General features: G+C 44.7%; 1 protein-coding gene across 1 annotated transcript in view; it reads left to right on the plus strand.

The window, feature by feature from the left end:
• Positions 1-8419: 8419 nt before the first annotated feature.
• Positions 8420-26604, plus strand: part of LOC124550659 (insulin receptor-related protein-like) — a gene marked incomplete at its 5' end in the record, with an annotated part of 148693 nt that continues 130508 nt past the window's right edge. The window contains 2 exons of the mRNA XM_047125382.1: positions 8420-8611; positions 20310-20608. Of these exons, the coding sequence (XP_046981338.1) occupies positions 8420-8611; positions 20310-20608 (491 nt within the window). The remainder of the gene's footprint in view (positions 8612-20309; positions 20609-26604) is intronic.

Below are 26604 nucleotides of genomic sequence, written 5' to 3' on the forward strand. Positions count from 1 at the left end.
GTCCCAGATATCACAACGCGCAGACATTCAGTCTGGTTGATCTTCGTTCACGAGTAAATTGGTATCTTGAGTGACAATCAGTGGCGTTAAATCATTGGTATTGAACGGACTGGTTATGTCGTGTAATGGATAGGGTGTGGGCTTCGCATCCAGAACGTCCTTGATTCGAATCTTGTCATGTGGTTCCAACATTTTTTTAAGTCTTTATCGAAATAGTTTTGATCATTATTTGCATTCAGTTACTTGATTTAAATGTAGTATTTTATTTGTAATCCTTTGTCACATCATAACCGTCATATCAACTTCTTTATTTGCTCTCTTTTCTCTTTCTTTCTTTCTATTTTCGCTTGAAATCTTTGTTCATACGATTTTCATTAATTTTATGTATTGATTTCGATTTAATTTCTCTCATTTTATCATCCGGCAATCGAACCCGGGCCGTTAGATTTGACATTCCGTTGCGCTGACCACTCAGCTACCAGGGGCGGACGTTTCTTTAATGATGAAGTCCCAATACGTGGAAGCGAACGGAAGGATCTTTGTCTCTCCGCAGTCCATAACGTGTCCCGTGTCAAGACAGCGTCCAACAACAGCAGACTTTACTCGCTGACCTAGTCTGGTGTGGCGTCTACGTTCAGCGTATCTATCCTTCACAGTGCGACACGTCTGGCCAATGTATGGTTTCCCACACTGGCGCGGGATTTTATGTATCCCTGGTGTCCTTAGACCTAGATTGTCTTTAACAGAACCCAGCATCGTTTGCACTCGTGCTGGAGGACGGAAGACACATTTTATTTCATCTACCTTGAGCAGCGTGCCGATGTTAAAGTACATGCTACCAACATAGTGTAGAAAAACAATCTTCCTGGACTTCTCCGTTTCTTCTGGATGTTACTGAGCTCTACCGTGTGCAGGTCGAAATGCGTTACGAATCTGTTTATCAGAGTACAAGCTTTGAACAAACACAGAGCGAAGATGGCTAAGCTCAGCTGATAAGCTCTCTCCATCTGAGATAACTCTACCCTATGAACGAGAGTCCGTAACACGCCATTGCACTGAGATGGGTGATGGCAGCTCGGAGGTCGTAGATATAGGTCAATATGAGTTGGTTTACACACTGTGACGCAAGGAACCGTCTCTTTTTCTGCAGACCAAGACATTAAGGAACGGGAGGTCTCCATTTTTCTCCACTTCCATGGTGAAACAAATGCTCGGATGGAGGGAGTTAAGATGATCCAGAAATACAGGGAGCGTTGCTGCCACATGTGGCTTAACTACATAGGTGTCGTCCACATATCTCCCTGCGCTTTCCTAGCGAGCCAGCGTATGTATTGGCGATCCACTGTAGCTGCATGTCAGTAGACACCTGAAGATAACGAGCAGCTGTCTCGTTGAAATACTGTGCAGTTTCCGCAACAATGACGCCCGTGAGCCAATGAAGCATTCATTACGTTGGGAAAGTGTCAAACAGCACAATTTTACTTTTCGCGAAAGTGGAAATCTGTTTTGGTTTTCAACACTCGTTTTTGATAGCACTTATAATTAAAATGATTTCACTTACTGAGTATTGCAACGTAGTATAGCAGTAACGTAACAGGTAAACTGTGAAAAAGGCCAATCACTACATTTTCTTACAGTACTGACAAGATTTTTTTTCGAAGGCGTTAGGTACGGCACTTCTAAATTTCTATGGAATGTTTGGTCTTAGGTACATTACCATGTTGTAACCTCCAACATTTTTTTCACGTTTGAAAAAACCTTACTTTTACGGAATAGCTTTTGTAATCTCAAAAAAAGACTGCGGCCCACAAAAAGTAATGCTGTTATTTAAAAATGGATTAGTGAAATATACTAAACTCCAATTACATAGACGGCCAGAGGCGAAAGTATGAAAAGTCTTCCAAAATACATCCATGTTCATAAATTAAGAGCCGGCCGCGGTGGCCGTGCGGTTCTAGGCGCTGCTGTCCGGAACCGCGGGACTGCTACGGTCGCAGGTTCGAATCCTGCCTCGGGCATGGATGTATGTGATGTCCTTAGGTTAGTTAGGTTTAAGTAGTTCTGAGTTCTAGGGGACTGATGACCTAAGATGTTAAGTCCCATAGCGCTCAGAGCCATTTGAACCATAAATTAAGAATAATGCTGATACATAGTGGAACAACGCTCTGGTGGGCGGTTTGCGGGTTCAAATCACCTCGGGGTATGACAATGCGGTGCATTTGACCTGCGGTCGTCGCACGGTGGCGCTGGCAGCAGTCCACACACGCAGAGGTGTGTTGGTGCATGTCAGAGTACGGTACAGCTAGTAAGTGTGCAGACGTTTTCAGACGTGCTAATGGTGGCTGTGTGTTGAAAATGGCTCGAAGAACACATATTGATGCCGTTATGAGGGGTAGAATACTAGGGCGACTGGAGGCTGGTCAAACACAGCGGGTCGTAGCACGGGCCCTCCGTGTGCCACAAAGTGTGATCTCAAGATTATGGCAACGATTCCACCAGACAGGAAGCGCGTGCAGGCGCTACAGTACGGAACGTCCACAGTGTACATCACCACAAGAAGACCGATATCTCACCATCATTACCCGCAGACGGCCGCGAAGTACTGCAGGTAGCCTCGCTCGGGACCTTACCGCATCCACTGGAACAGTTGTCTCCAGACACCCAGTCTACAGACGACTGAACAGACATGGTTTATTCGCCCAGAGACCTGCAAGGTGCATTCCACTGACCCCTGGTCACAGGAGAGCGCGTAAAGCCTGGTGTCAAGAACGCAGTACATAGTCATTGGAAGAGTGGTCCCAGGTTATGTTCACGGACGAGTCCAAGTATAGTCTGAACAGTGATTCTCGCTGGGTTTTCATCTGGCGTGAACTAGGAACCAGATACAAATCCCTTAATGTGCTTGAAAGGGAACGTGTATGGAGGTCTTGGTTTGATGGCGTGGGGTGGGACTATGACTGGTGCACGTCCATCCCTGCATGTCTTTGACAGAGGAACTGTAACAGGTCGGGTGTACCGGAACGTCATTTTGCACCAGTATGTCAGCCTTTTCGGGGGTGCAGTGGGTCCCACCTTCCCCCTGATGGATGATAATGCACGGCCCCACCGAGCTGCCATCGTGGAGGAGTACCTTGAAACAGAAGATATCAGGGGCATGCAGTGGCCTGCGTGTTCTTCAGACCTAAACCCCATCGAGCACGTCTGGGATACTCTCGGTCGAAGTATCGCTTCACTTCTTCAAACCCCTACGACACTTCAGGAGCCCCGACACGCACTGGTGTAATAATGGGAGGCTATACTCCAGCAGCTGCTCGACCACCTGATCCAGAGTATGCCAACACGTTGTGCGGCCTGTGTACGTGTGCATGGTGATCATATCCCACACTGATGTCGGGGTACATGCGCAGGAAACAGTGGCGTTTTGTAGCACATGTGTTTCGGGACGGTTTTCTCAACTTATCACCAATACCGTGGACTTACAGATCTGTGTCTACATCTACATCTACATTGATACTCCGCAAGCCACCCAACGGTGTGTGGCGGAGGGCACTTTACGTGCCACTGTCATTACCTCCCTTTCCTGTTCCAGTCGCGTATGGTTCGCGGGAAGAACGACTGTCTGAAAGCCTCCGTGCGCGCTCTAATCTCTCTAATTTTACATTCGTGATCTCCTCGGGAAGTATAAGTAGGGGGAAGCAATATATTCGATACCTCATCCAGAAACGCACCCTCTCGAAACCTGGCGAGCAAGCTACACCGCGATGCAGAGCGCCTCTCTTGCAGAGTCTGCCACTTGAGTTTATTAAACATCTCCGTAACGCTATCACGGTTACCAAATAACCCAGTGACGAAACGCGCCGCTCTTCTTTGGATCTTCTCTATCTCCTCCGTCAACCCGACCTGGTACGGATCCCACACTGATGAGCAATACTCAAGTATAGGTCGAACGAGTGTTTTGTAAGCCACCTCCTTTGTTGATGGACTACATTTTCTAAGCACTCTCCCAATGAATCTCAACCTGGTACCCGCCTTACCAACAATTAGTTTTATATGATCATTCCACTTCAAATCGTTCCGTACGCATACTCCCAGATATTTTACAGAAGTAACTGCTACCAGTGTTTGTTCCTCTATCATATAATCATACAATAAAGGATCCTTCTTTCTATGTATTCGCAATACATTACATTTGTCTATGTTAAGGGTCAGTTGCCACTCCCTGCACCAAGTGCCTATCCGCTGCAGATCTTCCTGTATTTCGCTACAATTTTCTAATGCAGCAACTTCTCTGTATACTACAGCATCATCCGCGAAAAGCCGCATGGAACTTCCGACACTATCTACTAAGTCATTTATATATATTGTGAAAAGCAATGGTCCCATAACACTCCCCTGTGGGACGCCAGAGGTTACTTTAACGTCTGTAGACGTCTCTCCATTGATAACAACATGCTGTGTTCTGTTTGCTAAAAACTCTTCAATCCAGCCACACAGCTGGTCTGATATTCCGTAGGCTCTTACTTTGTTTATCAGGCGACAGTGCGGAACTGTATCGAACGCCTTCCGGAAGTCAAGAAAAATAGCATCTACCTGGGAGCCTGTATCTAATATTTTCTGGGTCTCATGAACAAATAAGGCGAGTTGGGTCTCACACGATCGCTGTTTCCGGAATCCATGTTGATTCCTACATAGTAGATTCTGGGTTTCCAGAAATGACATGATACGCGAGCAAAAAACATGTTCCCTATGTGCCTATGTTATTAGGGCCAGTTTTGTGTAGTGCCACGTTATGTGGCACCACATTCTGCAATTATCCTTAATTTATGAGCATGAGTGTAGAACACTCTCCGCTATCCATTTTATTGACAAACGACGCATAAATGTTTCTGTTCATATGAATGAATAATCCAGATGTCGCATAAATGTGCCTACTCCTGTGAATTAATAACTGTTCGAATATATTTTTTTGTCATACACGAATAACGAATTGTATTTTTTACACATATTGGTTATTCGTCAACATTTGACTCGATTTTGCACAGCTCCGATCATCAGCAAACATCGCATTTCTCGAAAAGTGGTCCTCAATCCGAAGACTGGTTTGATGCAGCTCTCCACGCTACTCTATGCAAACCTCATCATCTCCGAATAGCTACTGCAACCTTACATCCTTCTGAACCTGCTTACTGTATTCATCTCTTGATCTCCCTCTAACTTCCCCCCCCCCCCCCCCCATACTTCCATCCAGTTCTAAACTGGTGATTACTTGATGTCTCGAAATGTGTCCTACCACCGATTCCATTTTTTGTCAAGTTGTGTCATAAATTGGTGTCGCCAGCCTTGACGCAGTTGTAATACCGGTTCCCATCAGATCACCAAAGTTACGCACTGTCAGGCTTGGGTAGCACTTGGAGGGGGTCACCGTCCGGGTCTGCCGAGTGCTGTTGGCAAGCGGGGTGCACTCAGCCCTTGTGAGGCAAACTGAGGAGCCACTTGACTGAGCAGTAGCTGGAAATGGCTGGGAGAGCGGTGTGCTGACCACATGTCCCTCCGCATCCGCTTCCAGCGACGCCTATGGCTAAGGATGGCACGGTGGCCTGTCGGTACTGTTGGACATTCAAGGGCGATTCGGGCGGTGCTTCTTTTGGTGCCACAAATTTCTTGTATCCCCAGTTCTATTCAGTACCTCCTCGTTAGTTATGTCATCTACCCATCTAATCTTCAGCATTCTTCTGTAGCACCACATCTCAAAAGCTTCCATTCTCTCCTTTTTTAAACTGTTAATCGTCCAGTTATCACTTCCAAACGTGGATACACTCCGTCCAAATACCCTGAGAAAAGATTTGCTATCACGTATGTCTATTTTCGTTCTTAATAAATTTCTCTTTTTCAAAAATGTTTTTCTTGCCATTGCCAGTCTACATTTTATATCGTCTCTATTTCTACCATGATCAGCAATTTTTCAGCCGAAATAGTAAAAGTTACTTACTACTTTAAGTGTCTCGTTTCCCATGCTAATTCCCTCAGTCTGACCTGTTTTAATTTGACTACATTCCATATCCTTGTCTTGTTTTTATTTATTTTATTTTTTTGTGTTCATCTTATCTGCCAGTACCTTTGGTAAAAACGAATTGTGCTGTTATCTCACTGTTATTCTAAGGTGAATTTTTTTCCTTTGTAGACCGAGATGATCAACGCGATGTGATGAAGTCATCGCCATAGGGGAAGGAAACACGTCTTCACGCAGTGAGAACGTGCTAACACCGAAGACTGTGCTCCGGAGTACGATTTAGCCGTCGTCCCTAGGGTACTGGTGTAGCTTGTGTGTTATGTGGGATCCAGGCGGCTGTGACTCACAAGGGCCTCTCGGCTTACGCTGTGTGATTAGCGAAACCACAGTTCTACTGCTACCGAGTCTGTGATTTCATAGTTATTCTTATGACTTTTTTGACACTGCCTCGCTTCATCTGAAAGGGACATTACAGGGGAAAAAAATCTCTTGAAACAGACAGATAGCTAAGCAGATAACAGACACCACTTCCTTTCTAGTCCGTCGACCTCAGAAAACGAAACGTACCTTCCAAGCTTAAAATACTTATTCCTTAAACTAAAGATTTCCTAACTGAAGTAATAGCTGATCGTTGACAGCTGTTGGCGAGTAGTGTAGCGTGTGTTGGAAGACTGTAACAGTGCCCGTGCGTACTGAATATTAATGGTTCTAAGAGTGAAAAGATTCCCGGCCATTTAGCCACGTCATTAATGCTCCCCATTTGCATTTTGTTTTTGTGCGTAGCTGCTTGGGAAAGATCTCCGGCGAGGAGATTCAGCGAGATCAGTACCCGCCTACCGTCTTGAGCTCAGCCAAGGCGCTATTCAGTGCGGGTGGTAGTGTTTGAAAAGGTCGGATTGAAATTTTAAGTAGCAGAATAGCTTCCATTGCTATAGGTAGGTGGCTGTGAAGCTGACCGACGAAAATTAGCTAAGGTACACCGTATTGTTTGTTGCCTTAACTAAATTTCACTGTGCCATAAAATTTCGATCTGCTTTCATTTAAAGTATGCGTGTGATTCTGGTGTAGGAAACCATTGGAAGTAGTGTTTCGTTGTCGTAAAGTAGATGGCGTAGAATTAATTATTCAGTGACTGTGTAATTCAAAAACGCTATACGGTAACGCTAGTAATCGAAACATGTTTAACACCGACGTTTCATGGAGGAGACTTTAGGACTGGGAAGTACTTTCTTTGTTTCAAAATCGAAGAGTGTATGTTTTTTTATTTTTTTATTTTTTTATTTTTTTTTTAGGCGTGTGTCATCGAGAGGACGAAATTCAGGCACTGACAATAGCTAAGGCGTGTGACATACACCATGTTCTACGGGTGTGTTAATACTGAAATGTAACAAAAAAAAACCGTGAAATCTGAGGAAAGAATACTATCGGTAGTTAGGGGCTACACATATATGTACCTGGGCCAGGACAAAGAAAAAGAACTCTTAAGTGTTGGTGACAGTCAGATTTTACCAATTTTGTGAAAACTTGAAAAGACACGTGTGAAGCTGGCGTAGAGAGTACATTTCTAGAGCGCTTATGGACTCTTCTGTCGTAAGGCAAAAAATCTAGGCATTTGCAATAGTAATCCATGCTTGTGAAGCGTTACATTGTTGTACGTAAATTGGCAACCATTGTCGTTTCCTCAAGGGCACTAGCTGTAGTTCAAAGCGAGAGACATTTCTAGTGTCCCGCTGACGGATGAACGATCATAAGAAAACACCCGAGAGTTATCACGATTAGCGAAAACAGGTTGCCCATATTAAAATTACAACTGTCTCTTTCTAGACGGTACGGCAGCATATATTTCCGTTTTTCTTGCAGAGATGTTCCATCATACGACAAAAATTCCAGGCGATTCCAGGCTTTGACAGTAGCTATTGTAACTTGTGAAAAAAACTAACCTGTTTTCTAAAAGTGGGGCAACATTGGTGTTTCGTCAAGGATACCATCAGGGGATCAGAGTGACAGGTATTTTCAGGGCCATTGTTGGACTTAAGCATTACAAGCTAACCTCTGAAGTCTCGCCAGACCTAGTTGTATACATATAAATTGTCTCTTGTCACTTCCCACCCGAAAGAAAAGAAAGAAACACTCTCGATAGATCAAACTCATGTATAGCTACAACTTTCATTTGGGACGGCCCTAACCACACACGTAAGGGAAGTAGTCATCTCCCGACGGCTAGGGTAAGTTGTTTACGAGTCGCTGATTCCTCGCCCAGCTAGAAGTGCCGCTATGGGGAGGGACTGGAGTGCGTGCCTAGTGCGTGAGACGAGTTGGGCGATGCTTGTGGTGGGGGTGGTGGTGCTGCTGCGGGCGGGCGCCACCCCGGAGCCTCCGCCCCCGCCGCCCCCGACGCTGCCCCCGGCGCCGGCGCCGACGCTGCCCGCGCCGCTGACCAACCACACGGGCATCTGCGGCAGCGTGGACGCGCGCAACAACGTCACCGAACTCAAGCGCAAGCTGCAGGGCTGCCGCGTCATCGAGGGCTTCCTGCACGTCGTGCTCATGGACAACACCAACGAGACCAGCTTCCTCAACGTCAGCTTCCCCGAGCTCAGGGTGAGTGTGGCTATTTGCCCTAAGACTAGTTTACGCGACGACGCTGGGCTGCACCCCACTTAAACTAGTCCCTACCTGTGCTTTCTTTTTTTTTATTATCATTTTCTTACATAAGGTGGGCTGGCAGCGGCAACTTTACTCCGCTCTTCAGCCACAGACAGTACAATAAGGGAAAAATCAATGATGACACAAAAGTAACATAACGTTGTTTAAAAAAAAACAGTAGATATAGTAATTTAAAAACCACAAAGCCGTTCACACGCGGAGAAAAACAAGGAAACTGTCAGCACTGTACACGAACACTGATGATTTAGACGACACACGAGAACGAAGGATCGTGGGCGGCGAAAACACTAAGGCACAAACACGACAGCACACACACAAAACCGACGGCGATGGTCTCCGCCGCGCTAATGTTCACGGGACGTGTGCGAGTCTGGGGACATGCCAAAAGGGGTAAAAGGTAGGGGAGGAGGGAGAGGGGAGAGTGGAGATGCCAGTGGCAGGGGAGGTGGGGGGAGGAAAAAATGTATAGGGGGTAGGGGAAGCCTGGGGGAGGATGAGGGAGGAAGGGAGAAGAGAGAGAGGGTGCCCTGAGGAAAAAACACAGGAAATGGAGGAGGATCAAAGTTGATAGAAGGGGTAGATGGAGGGGAGGGAGGCATCATTAGGGAGGGGGAGCTGGTGGAAGCCACCTTGGGAGAGGGTATGGAGAGTGGAGAGATGGAGAGCAGGTGGGACGTGGGAATACAGGCGCGGCAGCGGACGGGGGCGGGAGAGGATGGGGGAGACAAGTGGGTGAGGAGGATCTAGTTTACAGGAGGTGTAGAGGATCTGTATCCGTTCGAGGAAAAGTAGGAGGAGTGGGAATAAGATCGTACAGGATCCGCATGGGGGAGGGGAGACGGATGCGATAGGTGAGGCAGAGAGCATGGCGTTCGAGGATTTGAAGGGATTTGTAAAAGGTAGGAGGGGTGGAGATCCAGGCAGGATGGGTGTGCTTTCTTATGACCTGAGTGATTTTATTACTGGAAAGTGAGAACATATTTTTCGAAGCAATTATTGGCAGATCAAGAATAAATACTTTCCATTATTACAAGCTTCTCTTCCCACACGTAATAACGGAAACTACACTTCATATATATATATATATATATATATATACAGGAGTCCATTGATAGTGACCGGGCCAAATTTCTCACGAAATAAGCATCAAACGAAAAAATTCCAAAGAACGAAACTCGTCTAGCTTGAAGGAGGAAACCAGATGGTGCTGTGGTTGGCCCACTAGATGGCACTGCCACAGGTCAGACGAATATCAACTGCGTTTTTTTTTTTTTTTTTTTTTTAAATAGGATCCCCCATTTTTATTACATATTCGTGTAGTACGTAAAGAAATATGAATGTTTTAGTTGGACCACTTTTTTCACTTTGTGATAGATGGCGCTGTAATAGTAACGAACATATGGCTCACAATTTTAGACGAAAAGTTGGTAACAGGTACGTTTTTTAAATTAAAATACAGAACGTAGGTACGTTTGAACATTTTGTTTCGTTTGTTCCAATGTGATACATGTACCTTTGTGAAATTATCATTTCTGACAACGCATGCTGTTACAGCGTGATTACCTGTAAATACCACAGTAATGCAATAAATGCTCAAAATGATGTCCGTCAACCTCAATGCATTTGGCAATACATTCCTCTCAACACACGATTAGTTCGCCTTCCGTAATGTTCGCACATGCATTGACTATGCGCTGACGCATGTTGTCAGGCGTTGTCGGTGGATCACAATAGCAAATATCCTTCTAACGTTCCCCGCAGAAAGAAATCCGGGGACGTCAGATCCGGTGAACGTGCGGGCCAGGGTATAGTGCTTCGACGACCAATCCACCTGTCATGACATATGCTATTCAATACCGCTTCAACCGCACGTGAGCTATGTGCCAGACATCCATCATGTTGGCACTACATCGCCCTTCTGTCATGCAGTGAAACATCTTGTAGTAACATCGGTAGAACATTACGTAGAAAATCAGCATACATTGTATCATTTAGACTGCCATCGATAAAATGGGGCCAAGCATCCTTCCCCCCATAATGCCGCTCCATACACTAACCCGCCAAGGTCGCTGATGTTCCCCTTGTCGCACCCATCGTGGATTTTCCGTTGCTCAATAGTGCATATTATGCCGGTTTACGTTACCGCTGTTGGTGAATGACGCTTCGTCGCTAAGTAGAACGCGTGCAAAAAATCTGTCATCGTCCTGTAATTTCTCTTGTGCCTAGTGGCACAATTCGTGGTGCATAGAAATATGGTACGGGTGCAATCGATGTTGATGTAGCATTCTCAACATCAACGTTTTTGAGATTTCCGATTCTCGCGCAATTTGTCTGCTACTGATGTGGGTATTAGCCGCGACAGCAGCTAAAACACATACTTAGGCATCATCATACCGAGCAGCATACATAGCACACGCCCATTGGGCATTTTGATCACAATAGCCATACATCAACACGATATCGACCTTCTCCGCAACTGTTAAACGGTCCATTTTAACACGGGTAATGTAACACGAAGCAAATACCGTCTGCACTGGCGGAATGTTACGTGATACCACGTACTTATAGGTTTGTGACTATTACGGCGCCATCTGTCACAAAGCGAAAAAAGTGGTCCAACTGAAACACTCATATTTCTTTACGTACTACACGAATATGTAATAAAAAATGGGGGTTCCCATTTTAAAAAACGCAGTTGATATTCGTTTGACCTATGGTAGCGCCATCTAGCGGGCCAACCATAGCGCCATCTGGTATCCCCCTTCAAGCTAGACGAGTTTCGTTCTTTGTAGTTTTTTCGTTTGACCCTTATTTCGTGAGATATTTGGCCCGGTCACGATCAATGGACCACCCTGTATATATATTTTGAGTTTATGGATTATTATTCTGAGATCAAAGCTACCAGGTCTGTTGAAAACATTTTTGTATTTTTACCTTTTTCTTCTAGAGTGCGGTCACCTTCGAAACACTCTCCTCTGCAGTTGATACGCCACTCCCAATGCCGTTCCCAGTTCCGGAAGCAGGCTTGCTACGCCTCTTTCTGGATTGCGCGAAGCGCTGTCTTCGAATTTCCCTTTATCTCGTCTATCGTTGCAAATCTTCGTCCTTTCAACGGGCCTCGATGCCAGTGACGGCCATTTGTGGTTTACAAGGAAGCCAGTTTCGGGCCGGCAACCAAACAGTCTGTGTGCTAAACACACTGAGCATACACCTGGGACTGTGCTCTCAGGTGCGCGTTATTTGGCAGCAGAAGCGCTCTCACCGTTATCTTAAGCAACCCAAGGGCACAATTGTACGTCAGCCTGGTGACTGATTTTGCTGTGCAGCCATTCATGAACAGCATTCCAGGGGGCGTTTTCCAACAGGATAACGCTCGCTCATATACCACTGTTGTAACACAACATGCTCTACAGAGTGTCGACATGTTGCTTTGGACTTCTCGATCACCAGTTCTGTATCCAATCGGGCACATATGGGACAGCAACTCCAGAATCATCCACAAACAGCATTAACCGTCTCTGTATTGACCGACCAGTTGTAACAGGCACGGAACTGCATCTCAGAAACTGACATCAGGAAACTGTACAACGCAACCTATGAACGTTTGCGTGTTACATTCAACGTTTTGCCGATTACACCAATTATTAATGTACCGGCATTGCATGTTTGCAATGGTTTATCTCGCACTTAAATTAAACAGTGACATTGCAATGTTAATCAGTTAAATATGTATAAATTAATTACTTGCCTCCGCCCCCCATAAACCATGGACCTTGCCGTTGGTGGGGAGACTTGCGTGCCTCAGCGATACAGATAGCCGTACCGTAGGTGCAACAAAAAAAGAGGGGTATCTGTTGAGAGGCCAGACAAACGTGTGGTTCCTGAAGAGGGGCAGCAGCCTTTTCAGTAGTTGCAGGGTCAACAGTCTGGATGATTGACTGATCTGGCCTTGTAACACTAACCAAAATGGCCTTGCTGTTCTGGTACTGCGAACGGCTGAAAGTTAGGGGAAACTACAGCCGTAATTTTTCCCGAGGGCATGCAGCTTTACTGTATGATTAAATGATGATGGCGTCCTCTTGGGTAAAATATTCCGGAGGTAAAATAGTCCCCCATTCGGATCTCCGGGCGGGAACTACTCAAGAGGACGTCGTTATCAGGAGAAACAAAACTGGTGTCCTACGGATGGGAGTGTGGAATGTCAGATTCCTTAATCAGGCAGGAAGGTTAGAAAATTTAAAAAAGGAAATGGATAGGTTAGAGCTGGATATAGTGGGAATTAGTGAAGTTCGGTGGCAGGAGCAACAAGACTTCTGGTCAGTTGAATACAGGGTTATAAATACAAAACCAAATAGGGGTAACGCAGGAGTAGATTTAATAATGAATAAAAAATAGGAGCGCGGGTAAGCTTCTACGAACACCACAGTGAACGCATTATTGTAGCCATGGTAGATACGCCGGCCGCGGTGGACGAGCAATTCTAGGTACCTCAGTCCATAACAGCGCGACCTCTATGGTCGCAGGCTCGAATCCTGCTTCGGGCATGGATGTGTGTGGTGTTCTTAGGTTGGTTAGGTTTAAGTAGTTCTAAGTTCTAGGGGACTGATGACCTCCGATGTTAAGTCCTATAGTGCTCAGAGCCATTTGAACCAAGGTAGATACGAAGTCCACGCCTACGACAGTAGTACAACTTTATATGCCAACTAGCTCCGCAGATTACGAAGAGACTGAAGAAATGCATGATGAGATAAAAGAAACCATTCGGATAGTGAGGGGAGACGAAAATTTAATAGTCATGGGTGACTGGAATTCGACAGTAGGAAAATGAAGAGAAGGAAAAGTAGTAGGTCAATATGGATTGGGGGTAAGAAATGAAAAGGGAAGCCAGCTGGCAGAATTTTGCGCAGAGCACAACTTAATCATAGCTAACACTTGCTTTAAGAATAATGAAAGAAGGTTGTATACGTGGAAGAGCCTGAAAACACTGGAAGGTTTCAGATGGATTGTATAATGGTAAACTAGAGATTTAGGAACCAGGTTTTAAATTGTAAGACATTTCCAGGGGTAGATGTGGACTCTGACCAAAATTTGTTTGTTATGAACTGTATAAAACTGAAGAATCTACAAAAAAAATACGAATTTACGGAGATGGGACGAGGATACACTAAAAGAACCAGAGGTGGTAGAGAATTTCAGAGAGAGCATTGAAGAACGATTGATAAGAACGGCGGAAAGAAATGCAGTAAAATAAGAATGGGTAGCTTTGAGAGATGAAATAGCGAAGGCAGCAGACGATCAAGTAGGTAAAAAGACGAGGACTAGTAGAAATCCTTGGGTAACAGTCGAGATACTGAATTTAATTGATGAAAAGAGAAAAAATAAACATGCAGTAAATGAAGCAGGCGAAAAGGAATACAAACGTCTCAAAAATGAGATCGACAGGAAGTGCAAAACGGTTAAGCAGGGATAACTACAGGACAAATGTAAGGATGTAGAGGCATATGTAACTAGCAGACACTGCCTACAGGAAAATTAAAGAGAGCTTTGGAGAAAAGAGAATAACTTGTATGAATATCAAGAGCTCAGATAGAAAACCAGTTCTAAGCAAAGAAGGGAAAGCAGGAAGGTAGGAGTACATAGATCGTCTATACTGTTCTTAAGTACAATATTACGGAAATGGAAGAGGACGAAGATGAGATGGAAACTAAGACACTGCGTGACGAGTTTGACAGAGCACTGAAAGACCTGAGTCGAAACAAGGCCCCGGTAGTACACAACATTCCATTAAAACTACTGATAGCCTTGGCAGAACCAGCCCTGACGAATCTCTACTATCTGGTGAGACAGGAGAAATACCCTCAGAGTTCAAGAAGAATGTAATAATTCAAATCCCAAAGAAAGCAGATGTTGACAGGTGTGAAAATTACCGAACTATCAGTTTAATAAGTCAGGGCAGCAAAATACTAACACGAATTCCTTACAAACGAATGGAAAAACTGGTAGAAGTCGGCCTTGGGAAAGATCAGTTTGGATACCGTAGAAATGTTGGAACACGTGAGGCAATACTGACCCTACGACTTATCTTAGAAGAAAGATTAAGGAAAGACAAACCTACGTTTCTAGCATTTGCAGACTTAGAGAAAGCTTTTGACAATGTTGACTGGAATATTCTCCTTCAGATTCTGAAGGTGGCAGGGGTCAAATACAGGGAACGAAAGGCTATTTACAATCTGTATAGGAACGAGTTGGCAGTTATAAGAGTCGAGGGACATGAAAGGGAAGCAGTGGTTCGGAAGGGAGTGAGACGGGGTTGTAGCCTATCCCCGATGTTATTCAATCTGTATATTGAGCGAGCAGTAAAGGAAAGAAAAGAAAAATGTGGGGTAGGAATTAAATCCACGGAGAAGAAATTAAAACTGTGAGATTTGCCGATGATATTGTAATTCTGTCAGAAACAGCAAAGAACCTGCAAGAGCAGTTGAACGGAATGGACTGTGTCTTGAAAGGAGAATATAAGATGAACATCAACAAAAGTAAAACGGGGATAATGGAATGTAGTCTAAGTAAATCGGGTGATGCTGAGGGAATTATATTAGGAAATGAGACACTTAAAGTAGTAGATGAGTTTTGCTATTTGGGGAGCAAAATAACTGATGATGGTCGAAGAAGAGAATATATAAAACGTAGACTGGCAATGGCAAGGAAAGCGTTTCTTAAGAAGAGAAATTTGTTAACATCGAGTATAGATTTAGGCGTCAGGAAGTCATTTCTGAAAGTATTTGTATCTCGTGTATGGAAGTGGAACCTAGGCGATAAATAGTTTAGACAAGAATAGAATAGAGGCTTTCGAATCGTGGTGTTACAGAAGAATGCTGAAGATTAGATGGGTGGATCACGTACTGAGGAGGTACTGAATAGAATTGGGGAGAAGAGGAATTTGTGGCACAACGTGACTGGAAGAAGGGATCGGTTGGTAGGACACGTTTTGAGGCATCAAGGAATCACCAATTTAGTACTGGAGGCCAGCGTGGAGGGTAAAAATCGTAGAGGGAGACCAAGGTATGAATACACTAAACAGATTCAGATGGATGTAGGCTGCAGTAGGTACTTCGAGATGAAGAGGCTTGCACAGGATAGAGTAACATGGAGAGCTGCATCAAACCAGTCTCTGGACTAAAGACCACAACAACGCACATTAATTACCTTTTGACGTTGCGATTTTTTTTTCTGTTAGTGTATGAAATTAGTTATACTTTCTGTGTGAAATTCTCTTCCAGCGATAAAATAATAAATTGAACAGTCCAATGTTACATCTTAAGTGAGAACCTTCCAGATTATTTATCGGAAATGACAACTAAATATCAAGTGAATTTGGCAGGACACTTCTGAAGCACACCAGGGAGTAAATCAACAGTCACGTGTGTGCCAAATGTAGTTACCAGTACTCCATTAGACAAACGATAGGGTGATTGCTTTCAGTCAGCCGATGGGGTGAACTAGCTAGCAGTTGAGAAGTTCGCCTTTCCAAGACGCGCCGAAGTCTACTTCTACCTCACAGACTGGCAGGGGAGCATGCTCAATGGTTTTGATCTAAAGCACAGTTACGAATAATATCCAGGCTCACCGACTATAACTCAAACTTCGTAAATAAATAGCAGGGGAATTATTATGACGGCCCTTCTCTTCGGTAGCAGTCGTAATGATTTTTTTCCGTCAGACTGATAAACTGATTCGTCAGATGCGATTCACGAATTTTTTATTTTCTAGCATCACCCGTCGATACCCCGTGAACTTTATGAGGATATGGCACTTTTTGTTCGTTTGATCATTATGAATTGATAAACAATTTTTCAAGTGTTCTTCCATGGGCACGACATAATGTTTCAAATCAAGTAGGCGAAGTGGGCTTTTGAGCCCACTCGCAAATTAATAGGACTGGCCGGTATGTGCAGAGGAAATCCGGTTCGTGGTTCTGCTAACACGAAGGGGAAAGCACCTTGCGTGAGCACAAGTAAAATGGAACATAAAACGCGGACAGCATTGTATGAACATGGATTGGCGATTTCTACGAACAGCTGGAAGGCGTCGCCATGGGTAGTCCTCTCAGTCCAGTGGTGGCCAACTTCTTCATGGAACAATTGAAGCTCAGGCACTGGACTTGGCGACTTGTAAACCTAAGGTGTGGTACAGATACGTCGATGATACTTTCGTTGTGTCGAGTCATGGTGAAGAACAGCTCGGTGACTTCCTAAGACGAACAGACTCAACACCAACATAAAATTTACCATGGAAGTAGAAAAGGACAAAAAACTGCCATTTTTAGATGTGCTGGTCACAAGGGATGGCGAAAACCTGGGACACAGAGTGTATCGGAAACCGACACACACGGACCGATACCTGCACAAACTATAAAACCACCACCCGAGCCAGAAAAGAGGGATGATTCATACGCTCGTAACGCGAGCAGGACGAATATGTGAGCCGCAGCACCTCAGACGCGAAATGCAACACCTGGAAAGTGTTCTGAGGAGCAATGGGTACTCCACAAATTATATTAGAAGTGTAACAGAGCCAAACACTCGGCGAAGTAAGGAATCAGAAAAAGAAATGTCGGATACGGCCTTTCTGCCATACATTCCCCTGAGTGACGAACAGAATCGGCCGTATATGGCGCAAACATGGCGTAAAGACGCTTTTCAAACCGACAAGGTAGATCAAAGAGTGTCTTAGATCGGCAAAGGAAAAAAGGGACCCACTTGCAATGTCGGGAATATACCGTACACCACGCGCATGCGGAAAAGTTTATGTCGGAGTGAATAGACGATCGATCAACAACCAGGATCTAAGAGCATAAGCGACATTGCAGGTTGGGGCAGGTGGAGAAATTGGCCGTGGCAGAGCACGCACTGAATGAGACCGACCACGTAGTAAAATTCGCCGACACGGAATTTCTGGCTGTAGAGAAGCACTATCACACGCGCTTGTTCAGAGACGCTGTATAAATACAAAAACAAGCGAACCGTTTCAACAAGAAAGAGGATCCTGGCTTCCCGTACTGCAGCGAACGAACGTCGCAGGTATCAAGAGGAGAACCGCACCGTAAATGATGGCGAAGAAGCCCTCGACGTTGGCGCGCCAGGGACATAGTCTGCGGCCGCGAGCTCGGCTCCAGTTCATCACCGGTAATGGAGGCTGAAGCTTTGACAATGCCAGCCACTCGTGCTGGCGAAACGTCAGTAAAATCATTAAATGAACGTCGGCCGAAGAACCCGAGACAGAAGCCAATAGGCAATTTGTTATTGTATGTATTGTCTGAAATATGTCTTCATTAAAAGAAACTGCTATTCGGTCTGCAGTTATCAAAATAAAGAGTAATGTCATATATCTGTAGTGACTACAATATAATCGCAGATATTGCTCTGTCAGTGAAAGCCAAATGCGTATGATAAACGGTCGTGCCAAAATGCAGTGCGCTTCAGACGGAAGGGAACCAATATATCATCAACAGGCCCATCAAGCTGAATGTGGGGTGAAGTGCTGCGAAGCCTTTAGGGTGCCAGAAACTTTATATGAGAATTAACACAATGCAAATGTTAAAACAGACTACTACGTTAAAAAGTACTCTCTTTGCGGCTGAATATGACTCACAAGGAATTACTCGTGTGCGAAATCGCAAGTTCAGTCTTTAGTAGGCCTCATTTGGAACTGTTATTTTAGCAGGTATACCGGGAAAAATGTTAGTTGGTAATGTGTATCAGGAGTGGGACAGAAAATGAGTGTCCAGGAGGTGCAGAGGTCAATCTTCTGTGAAATATAAGTATTACACTTCAAAAATTGATGTCACCGACATTCAAGAACTGTTCAAATCAAATCATTATCTTGCACCATGAACACCGAATTAAGCGCACCACAGTGACCATAAAGGTTCACATCGTCAAATTCGATGGCGAACTCCTTGGGGGATGCAAACCGTGCAGGACCTTCAGCTAGTTATCCACTCTTTAGGAATGCATATGGAATCGTATTGGCGTAACGGGGTAATGAGAAGTGATGGAATGTGATAGCACGCTGAATGCGAAACGGTGTATCTTGGAGCTCATGGTGTAACTCGGTCAAGTAGTTTTCTAAATGATTGGTAACAACGCTGTCACCTGTACATGTTCTGTATACGCATTTATATAGATTTATACACTGTGTGTATAAAAAATATATAGCTTATCTATGATAATTATCACGGGTTCGAGTCCCGGCCGGGGCACACATTTTCAACATGTCCCCAATGATGTATATCAATGCCTGTTTGCAGCTAGGGTGTCGATTTAATTATCATTTCATTCTAGAGAAGCTGCACGCTCATCAATGGTATCTGTTCTTTCGGGAACAGATACTACTTTCATATATATAGCTTATGTCCTCCCAAATCTTTACAAAAGTAAGTGTACAGTGTGCTTCCCGCTAAAACTCAGAAAACATTCCCGGTACGATCAATGGAGTTACATGGTGTGGTAGCCCTCTCTCCCCTATACAAGAAAAAGTTCCCGGTCGTACCCGAAGGGTGTGCTTTTGAAGATAGAAAGGCCAGGATGTATCACCCGCTAGAAATTTCGAGAGTACTCGAGAAAATTCCAGAACATTCTGGAAGATTCCAAATGGTCCAGAACACCATAGATCACTAAGGTTTACACTGCCCTCTGGAAAAAGCACATCACCTGGATCCTTACTACAGTCCACACAGTCGTCCCCATACACGCCACCCATCTTTCACTCAGTTTATGCCCTCTGGCCCGCAGATATCGCGCTACACTTCGCTGTCCTCCACAAGCTGGCGGCAGTAACATGTACACCATGTTTATCTCGTAGTTGAGGCTTCTCTCTGTACAAAATACTTTGCGCAGTGCAAACATCACACTGGAATGAGATTTTCACTCTGCAGCGGAGTGTGCACTGATATGAAACTTTCTGGCAGATTAAAAATGTGTGCCGGACCGAGACTTGAACTCGGGACCTTTGTTTTTCGCGGGCAAGTGCTCTACCAACTGAGCTACCCAAGCACGGCTCACGCCCCGTCCTCACAGTTTACTTATGCCAGTACCTCGTCTCCTACCTTCCCAACTTTACTGAAATTCCAAACTTCAAGCTATTTCGTCGTGAAATTGCAACATTCCAGCTGCAATACCACGGGAGAGATCCTCCTGTACATTTAACAGTAGGGGAGAACACTGCATCCCTGTGTCAGTGTTTTTAACCCAAGCACTTGGCTCTTACCGAGCGAGGTGGCGCAGTGGTTAGATACTGGACTCGCATTCGAGAGAACGACGGTTCAATCCCGCGTCCGGCAATCCTGATTTAGGTTTTCCGTGATTTCCCTAAGTCGCTCCAGGCAAATGCCGGGATGGTTCCTTTCAAAGGGCACGGCCGACTTCCTTCCCCGTCCTTCCCTAATCCGATGAGACCGGTGACCTCGCTGTCAGGTCTCCTTCCCCAAAACAACCAACCAACCAACCAACTTCGCTCTTGATCTTATTGCAAATGATGTACAACCCCTCAAATTTTAGCAGTGGGGTCCTGGACCACCGTGTACCCGGACTACTGAGGCAGATGGTGTGGTGACGCTGGGCTGGTGTGCCGGCAGGAGATCACCAGCTACCTGCTGGTGCACCGCGTGAAGGGCCTGCAGTCGCTGGGCGCGCTGTTCCCCAACCTGGCGGTGATCCGCGGCCAGGTGCTCTGGGTGGACCACGGCTACATCCGCTACTCGCTCATGATCTACCAGTTGGAAGACCTGAAGGAGGTGGCGCTCGCCTCGTTGACCAGCGTGCTGCGCGGCGCCGTGCGCATCGGCAAGGTGCCCCAGCTGTGCTACGCCCACACCGTCGACTGGGAGGCAATCGTCGCATCCAAGGAGATCTACATAGACGCTCCGGAGTGCGGGTGAGTACGTCATCTCGTATACCCTGAGGTGACTCATGCCACACCTCCTAACATCGTGTCGGACCACCTTTTGACCAGAGTCGTGCAGCAACTCAACGTGGCATGGACTCAACAAGTCGTTCGAAGTCCCCAGCAGACATGTCGAGCCATGCTGCCTCTATAGTAGTCCGTTATTGCGAATACATAGAAAGAAGGATCCTTTACTGTATGATTATATCGTAGCGCAACAAACACTGGTAGCAGTTGCTTCTGTAAAATATCTGGGAGTATGCACGCGGAACGATTTGAAGTGGAATGATCTTATAAAATTAATTGTTGGTAAGGCAGGTGCCAAGTTGAGATTCATTGGGAGAGTCCTTAGAAAATGTAGTCCATCAACAAAGAAGGTGACAAGTGCCCTCCGCCACACACCGTTGGGTGGCTTGCGGAGTTTAAATAAGATGTAGATGTAGAACTACTGCCGGTGCTGGATTTTGTGCACGAACCTCTCGATTATGTCACATGACGTTCAATGGGACTCATGTTGGGCGATCAGGATGGCCAAATCGTTCGTTCGAATTGTCCAGAATGTTCTTCAAACCAATCTCGAATAGCTGTGGCCTGGTGACAAATCGCAATACCATCCATAAAAATTGCATAATTGATTGGCGACATGAAGGCCATGGATGGCTGCAAATGAACTCCAAGTAGCCGAACATGACCACTTCTATGCAATGAGCCATGTAAACTCAGCATGCACCATTATGGAGTCACCACCAGCTTGCAAAGTGCCTTGTTGAGAACACGGATCCATGACTTTATGGGCTCCGCGCCACACTCGAACTCCACCATTACCTCTTACCAACTGAAGTCAGGACTCAATTGACCAGGTCGCGGTTTTTCAGTCGTTTAGAGTCTAACCGATATGTTAGTACTTTCAACATTGCAGCCCAGTCAGCAATGGCGATAATCTAATAAACAGGGTGGTCCATTGATCGTGACCGGGCCAAATATCTCACGAAATAAGCGTCAAACGAAAAAACTACAGAGAACGAAACTTGTCTAGCATGAAGGGGAAAACCAGATGGCGTTACGGTTGACCCCCTAGATGCCGCTGCCATACGTCAAACGGATATCAACTGCGTTTTTTTTAAATAGGAACCCTCCTTTTTTATTACATATTCGTGTAATACGTAAAGAAATATGAACGTTTTAGTTGGACCACTTTTTTTGCTTTGTGATAGATGGAGCTGTAATAGTCGCAAACATATGGCTCACAGTTTTAGACGAACGATTGGTAACAGATAGGTTTTTTAAATTAAAATACAGAACGAATGGGTAGCGTTGAGAGATGAAATACTGGTGGAAGCAGAGAATCAAACAGGTAAAAAAGACGAGGTCAAGTAAAAATCCTTGGATAACACAAGAGATACTGTATTTAAATGATGAAAGGAGAAAATTTAAAAATGCAGCAAATGAAGCAGATTAAAAGGAATACAAACGTTTAAAAAATGAGACTGACAGAAAGTGCAGAGTGGCTAATCAGGAATGGCTTGAGGGCAAATGTGAGGATTTATATGCATATTTCATTAGGAGAAAGATAGATACCTCCTTCACGAAAATTAAAGCGCTATTTGGGGAATAGAGAAGCCACCGTATCAATATCAAGAGCTCAAATAGAATACCAATCCTAATTAAAGAAAGGGAAGCTGTAAATTGGATCTATATAAGGGAAATGAGTTTCAAAGCAATGTTACAGAAATGAAAGACGACGTGGATGAGGATGAGACTGCAAGACCTGAGTCGAAACAAGGCCACGGGACTAGAAGACATTCCGTCAGAACTACTGGTAGCCTTCGGAGAGCGAGCCACAACGAAACTCTCCCATCTGGTGTGCAAGATGTACGAGACAGGGGAAATACCCCCGGACATTCAAGAAGAATGTAATAACTGCAATCCCAAAGAAAGAATTGCTAACAAGCGTGAAAATTACCGAACTATCAGTTTAATAAGTCAAATATAACACAAATTCTTTACAGAAGAATGGAAAAACTGGTAGAAGCTCACCTTGGGGAAGATCAGTTGGAATTTCGTTCAAATGTAGGAACAGGCGAAGCAATATTGATTCTACAACTTATCTTAGAAGATGGGTTAAATAAAGGCAAACCGACGTTTATAGCGTTTGTAGACTTAGAGAAAGCTTTCACAGTGCCGCTGGAGTACTCTCTTTGAAATTCTAAAGGTGGTGGGACTATAATATAGGGAGCGAAACGCTGTTTACTACTTGTACAGAAGCCAGACGGCAGTCATAATACTCGAGGGGCATAAAAGGGAAGCAGTGGTTGAGAAGGAAGTGAGATAGCGTTGAAAACAAAAAGAAATATTAGGAGTACGAATTAAAGTTCACGGAGAAGCAACAAAACTTTGAGGTTTGCCGATGACACTGTAATACTGTCAAAGATAGCAAAGGACTTGGAAGAGCAGTTAACGGGAAAGAACAGTGTCTTGAAATGAAGATATAAGATGACCTTCATCAAAAGCGAAACAAGGATAATGAAGTGTAGTCGAATTAAATCATGCAATGATTACGGAATTAGGTTAGGAAATGGGACACTTAAAGTAGTAGATGAGTTTTGCTACATGGGCAGCAAAATAACTAACCAAAGAAGAGAGAACGTACGATGTATACTCGCTAAAAGCAAAAGGGTTCTGAAGAAGAGAAATTTGTTAACATCGAATATAGATTTAAGTGTCAGGAAGTCTTTTCTGAACATATTTGTCTCGAGTGTAGCCATGTATGGAAGTCATACGTGGACGATAAACAGCTTAAACAAGAAGAGAATAGAAGTTTTGAAATGTAGTGCTACAGAAGAATTCTGAAAGTTAGATGGGTAGATCACCAAAGTAATGAGGAGGTAGTGAATGGAATAGGGAGAAAATAAATTTGTAACGCAACCCGACTAGAAGAAGGGATCGTTTGGTAGGACATGTTCTGAAACATCAAGGGTTCACCAATATAGTAATGGAGGGAAGTGGGGGGGGGGGGGGGGGGAGAGGAGTAGAAATCGTAAAGGGAGAACAAGACATTAATACAATAAACAGATTCAGAAGAACGTAAGTTGAAGTAGGTATTTGAAGATGAAGAGGTTGCTCAGTTTAGGGTAGCATAGAGAGCTGCATCAAACCGGTTTTCAGAATGAAGAGTCACAACACGAACACATCACGCCGTTGCTTAGTGGCTTCGGCCAGTAACATGTAGCGGCCATGCTCCATCAGCAGTCTGGACCATAGTTGAAAGCACAGTATGTCCGCAATGACCCGACATTACGAGCTATGGGTGTTGACCACTCCATCATGATTTTACTCTATGCGAAGATGCTATTTATGGCTATGTATTTTATTTGGGTACTCTGATAACTTGATGGAGATAGGTATGTTTGCTAATCTTCCAGACGATGAATATTACGATACTGCTTGTGATAGTTGATAGCCTACTATTTCATAAAGATGCACATTTTCTGTTTTAAATCAATCCGAATATAATCATAATGACTGAAACTCGTATCTGAATAAACAAATATTTTTTGATCGGATACTGTTGTATTTAGAAAATTTGACAATGTTCGATGGGTATCACCTTCATACTAACTGTCCCCCCTCATAAATGATTAGAGTTGTGATTCTTTGTGACAGGTGAAACTGCCGCGAGAGTGCATTAGTGCTTTTCGTGTTCAGTGGTCCTACAAGGCTTGGTACAGGGTGTGAACAGTGTCATATGTTGAGTAATCACTGTAAAGAGCAGGGAGATAACGCATACTTGTGTGGGAGAGCGTTATCAGCACCTGGAAGCGTGTGAAAGGTACCTCATTGTTGGTGCCCATTTCACCAAGCGGCCAAATCGTGCAATATCCAGATCTTTTGGACATTTGATAGTGACAGGAACTTGTTGGAATGAATGGTGGGTTCACGGGGCAGGCACATTAGTCGACGACGTTCCCATTGTCCACGTCTGGCCATCACAAGGTAGGATCAGCATACTATCCACCGAGCACATCTTAACCCCTCACATCTGCAACTGACATCCGAGAGCATGTTAGGGTTCCCTGCAGCATTCTGTGTCATCCCACAGCATTGGTCGGACTAGCAGCAGTCGGACTATGGAATTCCCATACCGTTCGTAAGCTGCCGTTGGCACAACAACACGAACGACCTAGTTTGGAGTAATGCCGTGACTAGGCAGTATGGACTACTGTAATTGGCGTCGCACTATGTTCAGTGGTGAACCGTGGTTTTTGTATAACCTCGGATAACCATCGTCAGCGTGCTTGCCGGTAGCCTGGGGAGAGATCCCATTGTTCTGGAGACACACAGCGATGTTACCCCCAAAGTGACAGTGTGGTGACCCATCGGATATGAATACAAGTCACGCCTCAACACCTGTGTAACGGACATGGTGCGTCTTCTTAAGTTACCTCTCACACGACAGTTGTCGTTGTGGTTGTGTCGCTGTTGTGATCTTTAGTCCGACTACGGTCGCAGGTTCGAATCCTGCCTCGGGCATGGATGTTTGTGATGTCCTTAGGTTAGTTAGGTTTAACTAGTTCTAAGTTCTAGGGGACTAATGACCTCAGCAGTTGAGTCCCATAGTGCTCAGAGCCATTTGTTGTGATCTTTAGTCCGAAGACTGGTTTGATGCAGCTCTCCATGCTGCCCTAATATATCCAAGCCTCGTCATCTCCCAATAATTATTTCAACCTACATTCTTCTGTATCTGTGTACTGTACTCATCCCTTGGTCTCCCTAACGCCGGCCGCGGTGGTCTAGCGGTTCTGGCGCTGCAGTCCGGAACCGCGGGACTGCTACGGTCGCAGGTTCGAATCCTGCCTCGGGCATGGGTGTGTGTGATGTCCTTAGGTTAGTTAGGTTTAAGTAGTTCTAAGTTCTAGGGGACTTATGACCTAAGATGTTGAGTCCCATAGTGCTCAGAGCCATCTTCTCCCTAACGATTTTTATGCTCCACCACCACATTTCCCTCCAGTACTAAACTGATGATCCTTTTATGTCTCAGACTGTACCCTGTCAACCGATCCCTTCCCCTAGTCAGGTTGTGCCAAAACTTTTTCTCCCCGGGTCTATCCAGTACCTCCTCTTCAGCTACATGATCTACCGATCTGATTCTCAGCATTCTTCCGTACCAACACATTTCGAAACCTTCTTTTCTGACGGTATTTGTCTGGAGTGTAGCCATGCATCGAAGTGAAACATGGACGATAAACAGTTTAAAGACTTCCTAACACTTAACTCTGTATTTAATTTTAAAAAATTTCTCTTCTTCAGAAACGCCTTCCATGCCTTGCCAGTCTACATTTTATAACTTCTCTACTTTGGCGACCATCAGTTATTCTGCTGTCCACATAGCAAAACTTACCTAATACTACCGGCCGCTGTGGCCGAGCGGTTCTAGGCGCTTCAGTCTGGAATCGCGCGACCGCTACGGTCGCAGGTTCGAATCCTGCCTCGGGCATGGATGTGTGTGATGTCCTTAGGTTAGTTAGGTTTAAGTAGTTCTAAGTTCTAGGGGACTGATGACCTTTGATGATAAGTCCCATAGTGCTCAGAGCCATTTGAACCATTATCTACTACTTTAACAGTCTCCTTTCCTAATCTGCCTCAGAATCACCTATTTTAATTTGACTACATTCCACTATTCTTGTTTTGCTTTTGTCGATGTTCATCTAATATCGTCCTTCCCAAATACTGTCCATTCCGTTCAACTGCTCTTACAAGTCCTTTGCTGTCTGTGACAGAATTACAATGTCATCAGCAAACCTCAGGCTTTTTATTGCTCCTCCTTGAATGTTAATTCCTTCTTTACTTTTCTTTACTTCTTGCTGAATATACAGATTGAATAACATCGGTGACAGACCACAACCCTGTCTCACTCCCTCCTCAATCACTACGTCCCTTTGATCACCCAGAAGTCCTATGACAGCTGTCTGATTTCTGCTCAAGTTGTA

The sequence above is a fragment of the Schistocerca americana genome, chromosome 9 (genome assembly GCF_021461395.2).
Source record: "Schistocerca americana isolate TAMUIC-IGC-003095 chromosome 9, iqSchAmer2.1, whole genome shotgun sequence".
Lineage (NCBI taxonomy): Eukaryota > Metazoa > Arthropoda > Insecta > Orthoptera > Acrididae > Schistocerca > Schistocerca americana.